The sequence below is a fragment of the Pterocles gutturalis genome, unplaced genomic scaffold (assembly GCF_000699245.1).
Source record: "Pterocles gutturalis isolate BGI_N339 unplaced genomic scaffold, ASM69924v1 scaffold13615, whole genome shotgun sequence".
NCBI classification, from domain to species: Eukaryota; Metazoa; Chordata; class Aves; order Pterocliformes; family Pteroclidae; genus Pterocles; species Pterocles gutturalis.
The window spans coordinates 15,406-30,436 of record NW_010138400.1 but is presented as its reverse complement, the minus strand read 5'-3'; the positions used below and the strand labels follow the sequence as shown (position 1 = coordinate 30,436).

The 15,031-nt window shown below is 39.7% G+C and overlaps 1 protein-coding gene across 1 annotated transcript in view; it reads right to left on the bottom strand.

Annotated features, from left to right (window-relative positions):
* Window positions 1–6,302: 6,302 nt before the first annotated feature.
* Window positions 6,303–15,031, bottom strand: part of GALNT15 (polypeptide N-acetylgalactosaminyltransferase 15) — a gene marked incomplete at its 5' end in the record, with an annotated part of 19,562 nt that continues 10,833 nt past the window's right edge. Inside the window, 6 exons of the mRNA XM_010082993.1 lie at window positions 6,303–6,665; window positions 7,606–7,746; window positions 8,623–8,724; window positions 9,801–9,932; window positions 13,616–13,810; window positions 14,592–14,709. Coding sequence (XP_010081295.1) covers window positions 6,519–6,665; window positions 7,606–7,746; window positions 8,623–8,724; window positions 9,801–9,932; window positions 13,616–13,810; window positions 14,592–14,709 — 835 coding nt within the window. The remainder of the gene's footprint in view (window positions 6,666–7,605; window positions 7,747–8,622; window positions 8,725–9,800; window positions 9,933–13,615; window positions 13,811–14,591; window positions 14,710–15,031) is intronic.

The following is a 15,031-nucleotide window of genomic DNA, read 5'->3' as shown; positions in this document are numbered from 1 at the left end:
GGAAATTCTGCAAAATGGAATTACCACTCTGCCAAGCCTGAGCATCATGTTACAATGTCTAATGATGAATTAAAATGTACAAAGGACTCTATTTTTCAGAAAACACGGACCTTTTTTTGTAATTAGCAAATTATGGTTTTGTTGTACTTATTTTGCTTACCATGTTATTTTTCAGTGTCAAGACCTGTTTTGTTTCACCCTTCCTTGTCATCACTGATTTAAGAGTTGTTCTTGGCACTTGGGAATCTTAATAGTGCTGTCATGGGCTGCATGCAGGAGGTTGTTCCAACAGCAGGAACTGGAGATGAAACAGCCATTGTTTATGTAAAACTACAAGTTATTTCCATAGCATCAGCACCAGCCTCCATTCCCGAGGTTGTACATGTGCGTGTCTATGCAGACACCACAAACTGACCATGGTTTGTTATACTAGGAAATTAGTGTTTCCTTTGCTTCTGCAAGTAAAGGAATGAATGGCAAACTTCCCTGAAGAAGCGGCTCCTGCAACTGTCTGGGGGCTTGCTGCGGCAGCTGGTGATCCATCAGCTGAACTGTGTGAACTCAGGAAGCATTCGTTGCTCAATCAGACTGAGCAGCCTTCCAGGCTATATGATTTGTTGACTGATTTGTAAGTGAAAGCAGCTCTTGGCACCACAGATGACGAGTTTTCAATGGGTATGACACATACACAAATTAGATAAGAAGACAAAAAGCCAGTGTTTTAGATAGACAGCTTGGCCAATAAGAATTTTACTGCAAGGCTTATTTTTAATTGACATGATGTGTTTTATGCATCTGCCCACTTGAAATATTCTGATTATGAAACTATCTCTTTGTTCAGTGCTTGGCTCTTGATTTCTAAGCAGGCAAAGCAGGCAGTATGCGCTAATAAAAGGGACAGACAAAGAAGAAGACACTAATGCAATGAACTATATTCTCCATAGGACTGTTTCACATTGAACATTTTGGTTTGTCTACAGCTTTTGACCACTTTTAGTTTGTTCAGTAATCCCAAACTGTATGTATGAGGAGTGATTGACAGGATACACTGTGTTTGAAGCAGCTTCCCAATGGCTTGTACTTGGATATAAATATCTGATGTTCTGAATCTTGAGAGATGAACTCCTAATGCATCAAAGTACCAGTTGATTTTCTTTCATATCTGCGATTACATTTTTCATGTAAATGTCACATTAAATGATGAAAAAGACACTGTAAAATGCTGGTTTTCACCTGGTTAGGATATTAAGAAAAAACACGGTGAAAAACTTAATACCAAAGGATGTATTTATGCCTATAACAACGTAAGTGACATTATTAGATTATTTTTTATCGATCTGTAAGACTGAGAGACTAATAAATATACGACGAAGAATGGAGATTTGTAGTAGCAATCTTTTGAATAATTGCACAAAACAGTTTAGATTATTTTAAAATATATTTACTAGTTTTGTATTATGTATATTTAAAAAAAATGGTTTATTTTCACCATTTTCTCAATTTGTAACACAAAATTACCATTAGTGTAAATAGCTATGATAGTATTACCAAAAGCCATGGACTTTAACAAAGGTCATTCTGTAGCTACTTAGAAACTGAATAATGTATTCAGCCTTTAGGCTGTATGTAACTTGGGTTCAAGCTAAAAAGAACCTTGCCAGCTATATCTTGACACCTGTATTTGTTCTGTATCATGACAATTCTCCTGTATAGATACAGAAGATTTATCGTTAATGTTAGAGTTGACATCTTCAAAATATTACAGAGACTTTTCTGAAAATTTAAATTCTTACTCTGTTGGGACCAGGTCTTGTTGTAACACAGCATCCTACACAGTGGGGTCTCTCAGTTTGTGAACAAAGAGGCTATCTTGAAAAAAAAAAAGTGCTGTTGGATGTAAGCTTATTTGAGGAAACTGCAGATGGTATCAAGGCAGTTTGTTCTCAGCTGTCATCTCTGTGCCCAAAGCCAGATCTGGGGGGAATAGGAAGAGCTGGGCACTGGGGTTGGGGTCCTGGAAGGGATTTTAGCCTGGGTACCTTTTGGATGATGTTCCTTCCACTCAACTCCGGATTAAAAGCTACGTGTGTGCCATCTAAATTCATCATTAAGACTTCCTCTCTAATCAGTACAGAAAGTAAGCACTGCTAGGTGCTTCACCCATCTTGTTTAAATACTTGTCTTTGAAAAGAAAGATGTTACCTCTGGAAGTGTTCTCTGCTGACCAGTAGAAGAAGCTAGACAACGAGCATAGCTGTTACTACTGTTTAGGTGGCTGCAGTTAACAGAGGTGAATCCCGTCTCATGTGTCTAATGCATGATAATCCCCAAGTGGGATAGCTATTTTACAAAAAAACACCATTTGCAGCTAGAAAGACAGCAAAAATGCTATGCCTGCTATCCCCCAGTCATGCAGCCAGATTGTTTTTCTAAGACATCCTTCCAAGCCACCTGGTGAAGAAACAGCTGTGAGCTGTCTGAAGGGTGTGCCAGAGATCATGCTTTCCAGGGACTCTACTTCTGTTCTCCCTATTCAGACATTTCCACTGAAACTGATAGAAATTATGGCCAAGGACTATAAAATCAAACCCCTTCTGAGATGTTACTGGAAGCAGATCCTCCTGTACATTGCTGTGAGATTGTTAGGTGACAGCTAATTGAAGGTATTGCTGCTGGAGGCTTTCTGATAGGGTTCTTTCTTTGCAGACAAGCTATTCTGCAGCATGAGGAAAAAGAGACATTAGCCTATCATGTCACAATGAAGAGGAATAAAAATACAACATTTCACTGTGCATCGATATACTTTATTCAGGGCAGAAGTGTGCAGTTTTCATAGCTTAAAACCATGACCCAAGAAGTTATGAATAGTTGCAAAACACTCCTCTTTTACTCTCTTCCAATATGTTCATAATTTGAATCAAACTGCGGGAGAGAAAATGAGATACAAAGGCAGAATCTGAAAGCCCTCACATGTCACCTTCCAGCTGTTATGAAAATCTAGGCTGTTACTGTTCTTGTCTTCGTTGCCTCAGTACAGCCCCATTCCTTCCCAGGGAAATCTGTAATCAGAGCTATTGCATTTGAGTAAGCAGACAGTACTACAGCTCAATCAGCGCCGCTCAGGGAGGACCTGGAGGCACTTGACGTGGACTGAGAGATGCCCTGAACATTTCTGTGGTACAAGATTTAGCATAAAGGTTGCCCTAACCTCCCCCCTCTTCAAACTTCAGGTTAACACACAGAGAAAAATGCTGCCATTCTGTTTCTCTACATTAGTGATGACACTTCACCCAACAGGACCAACCCCAAATGACAGCCAATACCAACTGCATCAACTGGGTCTTAGGTTTAAAAGGAAATTGAGTAATACTTCAAGCCTTTATGTTCTTCCATTTCCACTTACCTGGAAGAATAAACCAGGCTACTTAGTAAACATTGTCAACAGAAAGGTGACCTTTTCTTCAATCTGACCTTTTAGCTCAGCTTCATGGGTGGGTTTGGCTCAAAGAATTAATTCTGCCTGGGTTGCCAAATTCAAAGAAACAGGTGGAGTTAGACTATAAGTTGTTTACTTGGGTTATGCTGGAATTCCTTTGCTCTTGCCCGAGGCTCTACTTTGGAGGCCTTCAAAGTTAAAACTCCTACTCCGTTCTTGCCTGAAATATTTTGTTACATTTCTCATCTGGCAATGGGAATTAGAGGAACCTGAAATGTTGTCCCTGTCTAATACAAAGCTAAAAGTAATTCCATGTTTTGTGATGCTCAAACCATCACCGTCTGCTTGCCTTGTCTGAAAGATGGGCAAGAATGAGGAAAACACACACGAGCACCCTTTGCAGACACCCTTTATTGAGTGCCCTGTGCAACCTACATGAGGAAGAGGGTCTAGCTGATGGGTTGAACCACAGGGGCCAAGTGTAAATGACCACAATGGGGACACGGCGCAGGTACAATCAACAAACCCACTCAAAAGGCATACAGGAAGGAAACTAGGAAAAACAGGATAGATGTTTTCCCTTTGTTTTTTGGGGTATGTTTATATTAGAGGGAAGTGTGCTCCACGGTATGGCCCACAGTCCTTGTCCCCTCTCTGTCCCTCTACAGAGCCTCTTGGACCACACTGCAGCTCCCTTCTGGTGTGTGCTCTGGAACTTAGTTCCCTTGGAAACCAAACACACATTTACACTGTTTCTAAAAGCAACAAGTATAATAACAATTATTTTTTAAATGGTACTGAACCATAGATTTTCATTTTGTTTTTGGAAGAGATAAGTAACATATTTTACATATATCTACAGCAAACCTTGTTTTCTAGGTTTTTATCAGCATGTTAAAAAGCAGTGTAAGATGAGGATGTCCACATCTCTTAAGTTTTATTCCAAACTTTTCCTTTCAAAATCAAGAATATTTTCATTCTTCTTTGTGATAAATCCCACTTGTGATCAATTATCCTATTTGTATACATTTTTTTAACATTAAGCTAAATGCTGAAGGAATGATATTCCCAGTGTAGAGTCCAAAATATAAATAATACATAATTTAAAAAATCTGGCATACTTATAACTTAAAATAAAGGAATCACATGTCATTAAAATAGCATTTCACTCAGCTTTTATGCAATTTTAGAAAATCTCTTTTCTCATCCTAGATTTGGGCAATGATTAGGGATCACATGGTGTTCTGGAAGAAGTTGCTACCATCCTTTCAGCTGAAAATTGAAGCATTTCCAAGAATGTCACAGGAAATTTTAAAAGACACAGCAGCAAATGGTATTAGATTCTGAGGTTATCAAAGAAAGAGTAAATGGTAATTAGGGTGATTGGAGCGATGCCTGAATATGGTGTGGAATCCGTAAGCACTCAAAGCAAACAGAGACCCCACTGGGAAATGTTTTGGACACCATCACATGAAATGCTATTCGTGTCTTCTGTTGTATCCAATTTTATATGCTGGTAACCAATTTATTATGATGTACTAAGAGCAGGTGACTGTAATGCTCTGAGCAGAATATTCTGTTATTCCTTTCTTTGTCTAAGGGAACACTAACAATGTGCTGTACATTTTACAAAAAAAAAATTGTCTCTTGAAAAAAATATCAATAACAGGTTACATTTATGATGCCCTTCCCCTTTAATAAATACATGTGACTATAAGTGATTTATAGTATAAACCAGATGGTGCTGATGTGGAAAAACTCCCAAATCTTTGTTCTGTCTGAGCAGGTTCTTTGAAAGTGTCATCATTATTTGTTTTAACTCCAAAATTGAAAGTCCCCTAACAAAATACTGATAGAAGTTTGCTTTGCAAGTGCATACTGCATGAGACCATTCTCATTACCTAGCATGAACTCTCATTCACTTCTGAAAGAGACAGGAGCTCAGCAGGCAGTCAGGCTCTGCAGAAGAAGCTTGTTTAGAAAATTTTGTATGTTACTGTCTTTTGAGGATCAGCTTGGAGACTCGCGACAGCAAGAATCTTAAAAGATCTTCTTGGCTAAAACTGACAGTGTGAAAGAATTACTCAGTCCAGTAGACAGCAAGCAAGTCGAAGCAGGCATCAGTATTTTCTTTCTAGGTAGCTACTGTTGAAACCTGTCATTTCCCTTCATTTGCTCTTTTCAGACAGCACTTTTGTCAGTAGAATAATAATGAGCTCATCCCAAAGCTTTATAAGAGCAAACGAATGCCACTGATACTTTCTATTTCAAAATAAGAAATTGTTATTCTTCTCTCTAACCTAGTTCAATCTTCTTCCATATTCTGCAAAAGTTTCCTGAAGAGTTGTTCTTAAATTTCATTAAAATTAAAAAAATGTTGTTAATCATTCAGTCTCATTTTCTCATCCAAATTATACTGGGGACGAAGGATTTAAGGAAGGGTGTGCCAAACACTGAGAACTGTTGGTATTCCAAGTCAATTAGTGTAGTTAGTGCCTAATTAAGTGCTAATTTATGCCCTGTGCAATCTCATAGAAGGTAGAAATCTGGCTCAGACTAGTTGGAAAACAAAATTTTAGCTATTACACGTGAAAATATCTACTACTTTTATGCATACAAAACATACTTTGTTTTATATGAGTCAAGTGCACTGCAAAACAAGGCTAAACTCTTATCCTGGTTTGGCTGGCTTCCTCTTACAGTTTCAAAAGTTTCATAAACATTTGTTTTCCTGTATCCTCAGAAGTCACAGAATATGCTAAAGACAAGTTGTCTGGCAGCCAATTTTATGTTTCCTTCAAAGGGCAAACTTAACTGTCTTCTGCGACAGCAGAGTTGATAATCTATTGATACTCACAGTATCTTTATTCTCTGTTTCACAGAATAAACAGAAATTTTAGCTAGAGCTGAATAAACCAGGAACTGGTGGCAGCTATTTGAGCCAGGCTTTCACAGGAGAGATCTTCCTAACTTCCCTGCATGATACAGCAAACACAAACATCTTTCTTGTCCATGCAGGAAATATATCTTGAATCCCAAACAGAAGTAATGTTAAATTTTGACCTCCACAGAGACAAGTCAGTCATCTCAGATGTAGCCCATGGGAACGTTCAAAGTGCCACACCTGATTTGCATTCTTGTTACATGCACACAAAAACAAGTCCTTCTCATCTTCACTCTTCACTGCCTCTATGCATTTGCCAGAAAGGACATGGACAATCATTCCATTCTACAAGACGAGAGAAGAAGGGAAAGAAAGAATAAATTAAGGGATTTCCACTAAAAGCTAGGCCATGTTTCTGAAACTTTTTACATACAATAATAGATCACCAGTAATGACTGTTTGTTCTAATTTTTTTGAAGTATTACTCTAAACATAATGACTAGGTTAACTTTGAGCCCAGGGCATGGTGAGTATTCATAAGTCCTTTCAAAGCTGACAGGAGTAGTAAGTGCAGAATTCACTGAATCTCTTTTCCACCGCTGTGGGTACAGGTTGTCATCAGCATCACCTACAGTACTACAGGCCACAAAATTTCAAAAGAACCAGTGCTTCCCTTAGGAATCAAAACAAATTACAGTAGGTACTGTACCAGAGGATTGCAGCATCCCTAGAACTACAGTAACTGCTACTTCCCCAGGCTGTCCTAGAGCATGACATTTCTCAGTCTTGTAGAGGAGTTCTTGCTCTGCTGGGTGATGTCCACCGAATAATATAAAATTCCTCTAATAGGAAGTTTGCTCTTCTCTTACAGTGCAGGAGGAATTTTAAAGTTTCCCCTGCTCCCAAAGGGCTCTCATTTGGGAGGGTTCAGGATTCCCAGACCCTTCCTCTATCCAAAAGAACTGGGCAAGGATTTGCCCTGCTCTTATTATCACAACCACTGATTCTGATTCTACTCCTGTAAGGCCAGTAAGACAAACAATTAAAATCAGAACATAAGAATTTAGGTAGGATTACTGTAATTTGTATTTTTAAACCAAATTTATTTCACATAGACAGAGTAAATGGGCAAGAGGCATCCTAAATTTCCTGTGTGAAATTGTAGAGAAGTGAAACTTGCCCTTCAGATACCTGAACCCTTCTCCCCACATGAATCCTGTCAATCACCCAGTGATCCCACAGTCACCATCAGCCACCCTCCCCTCATGGCAGAGTCACTACTGACCTCCTGGACATCCCAGAGCTGGTGGCTGTTGTCTGTCTCCTTTGTACAGTTTTGAGGGATGACCTTCCCGTGTCTAACATCAAAGCAAAACAGCGGAGCAGAACCAAGCCGGATTTCCTTCATGCTGTTATATTCAAAGTGCTGGAAAAGGGAGGGTTTGTTTGAACAATGATGGAAGGAAATCCCAAGTAATTTTTAAATGCTAATTCCAGAAATAATTTCCTGTACATGTTTGTTGAGATGCAACCCAAACATAAGTGATGGAGACCCAACAACCTTGACCCTGCAAAGCAATTCCCCTTGCTAGCTAATTCTGGCATAATTATTCACCTAAGACTATTTTTCTGAGGAAAGGCTTTGTGGACTCTAATTATGTATAAAGTAAACCCATCCTATAATAAAATTTTCTGGTTTAATAAATATTTGAACAGAAAGGTGTTTCTGACAGTGTCCACACACACTGAAGTTAGAAATGTGCCTGCAGCTCACCCCAAGTTCAGTGTGAGCAGCAAAACTTGGTTGGGACTTAAGAGTAAATATCTGCAGTAGGTCTGTATTGGTTTGGCTTCTGTTAATGCATGAACTTGCTAGTCTAATACCAGCTTGGGAGTCTACATGAATTTCTCTCCTGTCTTTTTACTGCTGTTGAGGCACTAAACTGCAGTTTTAGGCACTAATGGGGAAATCCATCTCCATTATTTTAGAATTGTTACATATTTTTTACTCCTAGGCTTTCTGTTCTCCAGACACTTCTAAATATACTAACAAACAGACACTTAATGATGTCTGCTGGAGCAAAGTGTGACTATCTGGCCTCAGTGACACATGGAGCATTGCCATTTTTGTAATGACACTCAGCTGCAGAAGAGTGAGCATCACTGCCTTAGCACATGCCTAATTTTTAACACATCAGTATTTCCACTAATGTCGACCCAGCGATTTACATGTTGGAGTGACTGTCTTCTGTATGGTTCCCTAGATCTGACACAGTGCCTATATACTTAAACTATACAGTACCTGGGTGAAGCTGTCGCTGCAAGGGGAGAGTTCAATAGAGCCTTCTGCAATGGCTCTTCCAGGTCTGTAATCTGCACAGAAGCCAACACCAGTATTGTAAAGCTGTAAGTAAAGGTTTATACTGAAATAAAGCACAATCAAATACAAACAAAATATCCTTCAGCTAACTTTTTTTTTTTTGTGATTGTATCCTTTTATGATATATGGTTTTGCTCAAAATTCAGGAAATACTTTTTCTTTCAGACTAGATCTTGCATCTTGTTCTTGCAAACTGATCTGATATAAAAGGCAGAGTCTCACCAAAGGTCAGTATTGCCCAGTGATTTTTAAGTTAGACATAATAACTTCTGGTTTTAACTAGTATGATAGTTAAAATAAATCTGTCAAAATTTTTATGCTAATGGAAAATTGCACTTCATCTGGACACTGTAGTCAGAAAAAAACCAAGATATTCCAGAAGAAAAAAACATGACAATTCCTGTGATCCACACTCAGCTCTTACACTCTTTACAAGCAAACTTTGATAATAAAAAACCAGAAAAAATAGTAAAAGGACACAATAAAATCTGGCTACAGGTATCAGGGTGTGACTCAGTTAGGGGACCTTGTTGCCTTATTGGCGGAAAATCCCTTCCAGTAAGGCTGCCTGGAATAAATTAATATTTTAATGAATGATAATTATCAACTTATGTGTTTTAACAAAAACATTGAGAATATTGCCTCCTGTACACAGTCGGCCAAGGAACTGCTATTGCTACTACCTCTGCTCTTGGGGGAAGTGTAGGACTGAAGAAATGCTTTTTTCTCTCTTCATGCACATGGGTCAGCGCAGAGATATCTCAGATGCTGTTGCTGTTGCCGTCTACATGAGGCAACACAATTCTTTTCCTTTAGTAATGGCACCTAAATAATGTAAGGTTAGGATCCTCTGACAATCTGGGTTCAGCTCCTGGCTGGCTTTCAATGTTTATGGGAGAATTTGAACTAGCTGTTTGTCTCCTCTGTCCTTCTGTTTCTCCTCCCATGGTTGTTGCATTGTCTGTTTGGACAATAAACGTTTCAAAGCAGGAACAGCTTCTTACTGTATGCTCACTGAGTACTCAGTACATGGAAGCGATAGTAGGGCCTTCGAACATTGCAAAACCACTAATCACTCTTTATAGTGTGTGTTCTCTTACCTTGCCAGAGAATCTTGGTGTGTCTTCGGATTGGGAGAGTTCAGGATACACATTTGATATAAACCATTGGAAATTTCTACAGCCCAGTCTCTTCTGTAGCTGAAGGCGCTCACTGCAGTCTGGCTTCTCTGCCTTTGTGGAAAAAAGCATATGAGGAACAATGTTACCAGTGTATTTGTGTTTGAGATGCTAGAAATGAAACTGACTACACAGGAATTATTTCTATCACCTCTTCTACCCTGCCTGTTATAGATATTGATATATATCTCTCCTGAGTAAGCAAAGGATGAGGACCAACTATAGCCTTCCTCCAACTTTGTGCTACAACAGCATTTAGTCTGGCGTTGTGGTGGAAGTAAGTATTTCAGAAGTAGCATACACTGTGAAAATAAGTATTTCCTCTATAAATGATTATTATACTGCAAGATAAGTCAGTCTTTGTCATATTTTTAATTAAAAAAGTCAGGGCCAAGTGATACTTGTTGCACTGAAATCAGTGGAATTGTATTAGGTTGTCATTCAGTATAGAATTTGCCCCACTGATCACAATTCAATTTCCTGGCCTTTAACAGCTCAGATGACCCAGTTATTGTCACTCCTCTGTGATCAGAGGATGTACAATGTACAGCCTATCAGACTAAATCTAGTAAATTAATGCATTTTGTGGCTATAAAAGCATAAAACCTTTCATATGATTTATGTGTTTTCTTTAATTATATACACACAATCCCAACTCTCACCCTGACTGGTAGCAACTCTTTTCTGAAAAAAAGACAAGTGCCTTCAACCCTATGGGCATCTGCACTGCAAAGGACTGATGGTTTTAATATTTGAGGGCATTTAGCACTGAAGATGGCTAACAGGATTCTGGAAATCTCTAAGCAGGTAAGTGTCAAATCCTTTGGCTTCAAAACCACACAGAACACTTTTCTAAATCTCTCAGTGCCCAAATACTTTAAAAAAAAATAAAAACAAAACAAACAAAAAAAGCCAACTGAACCCACCACCCTTAAGAGACTCTCCTCTTTTTTTGGCAGTGGTAGATCTCCCGGTTCACATTTCTACATTTTAAAAATGCAGTTTTAGTTTCCAGGACACTGGTCTGGATTCCTATGTCAGAAATTAAAATTGGTAACATAAGCAAAGAATTGCCCGTAAATAACTTTTCCTTAGTCCATCCAGCCACTTCTCTGCATCCATAAGAAAAAAAAAAAGGACTTTGCCATTTGCCTGGAAAACACTGACAAATAAAGGGCCTTGGAGATCAAAGGAGATGTATCAGCTTCTAAAGGCAGGGATCAATCATGACATGTGGCACTGTTTGCCAGCCCCTGTAAGCTGCACAGACAAAGCTCAACAGTTACAATGCATTAAAGAGAACCTCACAGTTTAGCATCAGTCTAGATTCAATAAGCATAACAACAAAGTTCAGCAATTCAGCACCACACAAACCTGACCCAAAGAGGTTTTGTTGGAAAAGGGAAATACAGGAGTAAAATACTTTCCCTAAAAAGAGGCGTTTCTCATTAAACTCTGCTTTGGCTGAAGAAGGTAGTGTCAATAAATCCCATTTTGTCATACTAGTTAGAGTCTGCATTTTATGCCAAATAAATGGTGTAAATAATGTAAAGAAAGTCATTATCCATGTAAACCAATCTGAAAGGAAAATGCTTGTAAATTAAATAAAGAAACCACACAAGAAAAGAAGAAAAAGAGGTGGTGGCTGAAATAGTAGAGAGCTGCAAAGAGCCTTATTCATCTGCATTAATGCTCACACCACGGGCATTCTGACAGGATGCAATTCAGACCATAAAATGCGAAGACTTATAAAGCCACCTTAGCAGGGGTCACTAGCTCTTCTCTGCAGTGGGCAATGCAGTGGTCAAGGCTGGTGGAGATTTTTGTAGTGGCCAATAGGTGTCTCCGCTCACCCTCCCCGTGCTCACCCCGTCCGTGCAATAAATCCCTGCAGGGCCCATCTGCAGCTGAGCAGCAATAATGCCATGCCACGCTTGTGTCTTTTGAATAACATCCCGCTGCACTGACATACTGAAAATATTGGCTGTGAGAGAAAGGAAGAAAGAAAAGAGCCTTTCACGTTATGGTATGCTGAACACAGAGATTGTAAAACTGATCATCTGAAGGAGCATCATACTAAAGGTATTCTGGCTAGAATAAACTCCCAGGCAAAAGGTCACGGTGCTTACAGCTAGTAAACTGTATCATTGATGGCTGTAGTTTTTAGTACAGAAAATTGCTTCTGAGTTGACAGGAAAGGCCTTCAGGAAATTATTAAATGATTTAAGGACTTGACTGCCCATTTTAAAAGCCTTGGCCTAGTATCCCCCTTGCAATTACATGGCTGTGACCCTTGTGAGTCAATTGATGAACTTCTGGACAGTGGAGTTCAAACCTACAACACAAAGAGGGATAAGCTTTTTTAAAAATGAAAATAGAAATGAAAATATAATTCAAAAAAAGGAATGTGATAGCCTCAGACTTCAGGATTAGCATAACAGCTTGACTGGAGAAGCAGATTCACTGGTGGAGTGTAAGGAGGTCAGACCAGGTGACAGGAGAGAAGCCACACCAATGCACAGCCCTTTCCTCTCCCTACTGAATGCAGCTCCAGTTGGATCTGGCTTGCATAGACGACAACTAGCACTACAATGACTGAGGCATGCAGGACTGACATGCAAGAGCAAAACTTAACGGGAGACTTTCAACAGCACCTACTCACGCTTTGCCACACTGTTTTCAGTGAATCTTTCTCTTCTTAAGAGCATGGCATTGTTAAGTGAACAAGAAGATGAATGACATGTTTTCATTCACAACAACTCACAAGTTTGTCCACTGCCTTGTAGGAGAGGATATCGTTACAAGAAAAGGTATTGGAGCCAGAGAACTCCTGAGAACTGCAGCAACGTTAACTACTACAACCACAGCTGCATGACTCCCAGTAAACAAACACCCACTGGTTTGTAATACATGGGATATACAGTCCCTTGACTGATCCTGATCTGCAATGGATTATACAGTGGCTTAAAAACAAGTGTGGTCGTTCTGTAATGGTAGGATGCTGTGTAGCCTGCAGACAGTTCAAGTGTGGCTGCAAGCCTGGGTCTATGCCACACACCTGGCTGCAAGCCTGCCTTCCTGTACAGGCTGCTAAGAATCCAAAACCTCGGAAGTCAGACCACTGTGTGATGCTTCTACTGAAAAAGTAACTTGTAAATAGTGGCTATGTTGAGATCTGACTTTCTCAGTCACAGACAGTTGCTTCTGGACTTCTGTCAGTTCAGGAAAAAAAATTACCTTTTTTTGTCACTAGACCACTCAGATCCCTTCCAGTAGGAGAGACACCACAGTTTGCCACATGCCCATGAATATTACTGAATATCCTTATGAATCACATGAGGAAGACCTTCAGCACTGAAGAATGAAGCCTCTAGGAGGGCTCTTTGCATACACAGTGCTACTAGCTTCCACTTCAGATGCACTGCCACCCTCCATGTACTATCGGTGGAAAAATGAATCACAGCTTTTTGAGCAAACTGAAGAAGCAGTCACTTGGAGAAGGTGTCATACTCTAAGAGATTTCATAACTTCATCAAACAGCTCCTAGGGACAAGCTTCTCTCTTTCCTTCCTGATCTGACAGCTCTTCCACTGGAAGGTTTCATAAAAAGACATCCCCAGCACCATGCACGTTGAATGTTTCACTGCACATAGACATCCCCAGCCCTATTCCACCCCCTTCACCTACCTCAACACACACTCCTTCCCTCAGAAGCGAACCACTACAGATATCTTTACCTTGCTGATTAAGAAAGCCACTGTGTCGTGCTTGTAGAAGTGCTCTTTAAAAGACCCCAGCCAGGTCTCTGCTATTCGGATTTTGTTCCTCACAATAGCCTCTTCATAGGAGAAAGCACGGGGAAAGTGATTTCGATAGACATGCCCAACTCGGGAGCATGGAATAATTTCTACAGAGCCACCACAGAGCCAGGTCTGAAACACAGGTGAAGGCACAGAAAGAGATTACCTTATTTAGATTACCTTTATATAAAAAGGAGAATCTTGTTTACTACAGACCCTGCCCCAGGAAATCCTGATCTGCACATTTCTGGAAACAGACAAGAGCATCATTATGTGCTTCTTTACACACTGTTCCCCACAGATGCAGAGACACAGAGAAGATACTGGGCAAGACAGACCTTTGATTTGACCCAGTATGGCTATTTATATGCTTTTATGTTTTTCTGTGCATAAACAGTGCAGTGTAGTGAAGAGACCTGGGGACACATCTTTTGTCTGGGACATTAAAGACTCTATACCCTTTGTGTCTGCAATTTTCATTGCTTTTTAATATCAGTTGCTCTTTGTATTTAGCAAAAACCAATGCAAACAATTTCATATAAACAATTTTGGATTAAAACTACAGGTTGGCAAAGGAATAAAGCTAGTCTCTCTTTGGTGCATGTTACATGCCAAAAAAGAAGCAGCTTTCAGAAGGTGCCAAAACCAGTGACTTTGCTCTGTCAGATAGTGATAGCCAGTGAAACTTCCTTCTCCTGACATAATGCTCCTAACTCACAGCAGCTGCATGTTCTCATATAGCCCTGACAAATTGTGGAGCGTGGGGACAGATTTCTGTGAGGAAAGTTACATTCTCCATACCCCAAGACGTTCTGCACTTAACTGCTTTTATAAATTGCTTCTTGCCTTTTCATTCAGGTTCCTTAAAAGCCCAATAATTACGACAGCTTGATGTTTTAATTAAGGTTCTTACCCTTATAGAGAGCTCCAGATTTTCTGCTCCCCACATGGTCATGTCAGAATCATAAGCTCCAGTGTTTTGAAAGTAATGTCGGTCCATGGCCACCACTGCACCAGCTACCACGGGACTCCTGTGCAGAACACAGGTTGGAAGTGAGTTTTGGATAGAGAATTATGCGAAGGGTGAAAATCCCACTATTTCCATATAGACAGTATTACAAAATGATTGACTACTTCTCCATCTAATCTTGAATTAATTGATTATCTAACCAAAAGAAAGAACAACTGCAACCTAATTCTAGGATTTCCTTGGGGAAGGGAGCCAAGAGCTGAATTGTCAAATAATGCTGAGAACAGTGGGAAATGTTACATACATGTACACCCAAAACAACAGACAACCAGATCATGATTAAGACATCTCTTTTAACTCCGTATGATCCATATTCTGCTTTC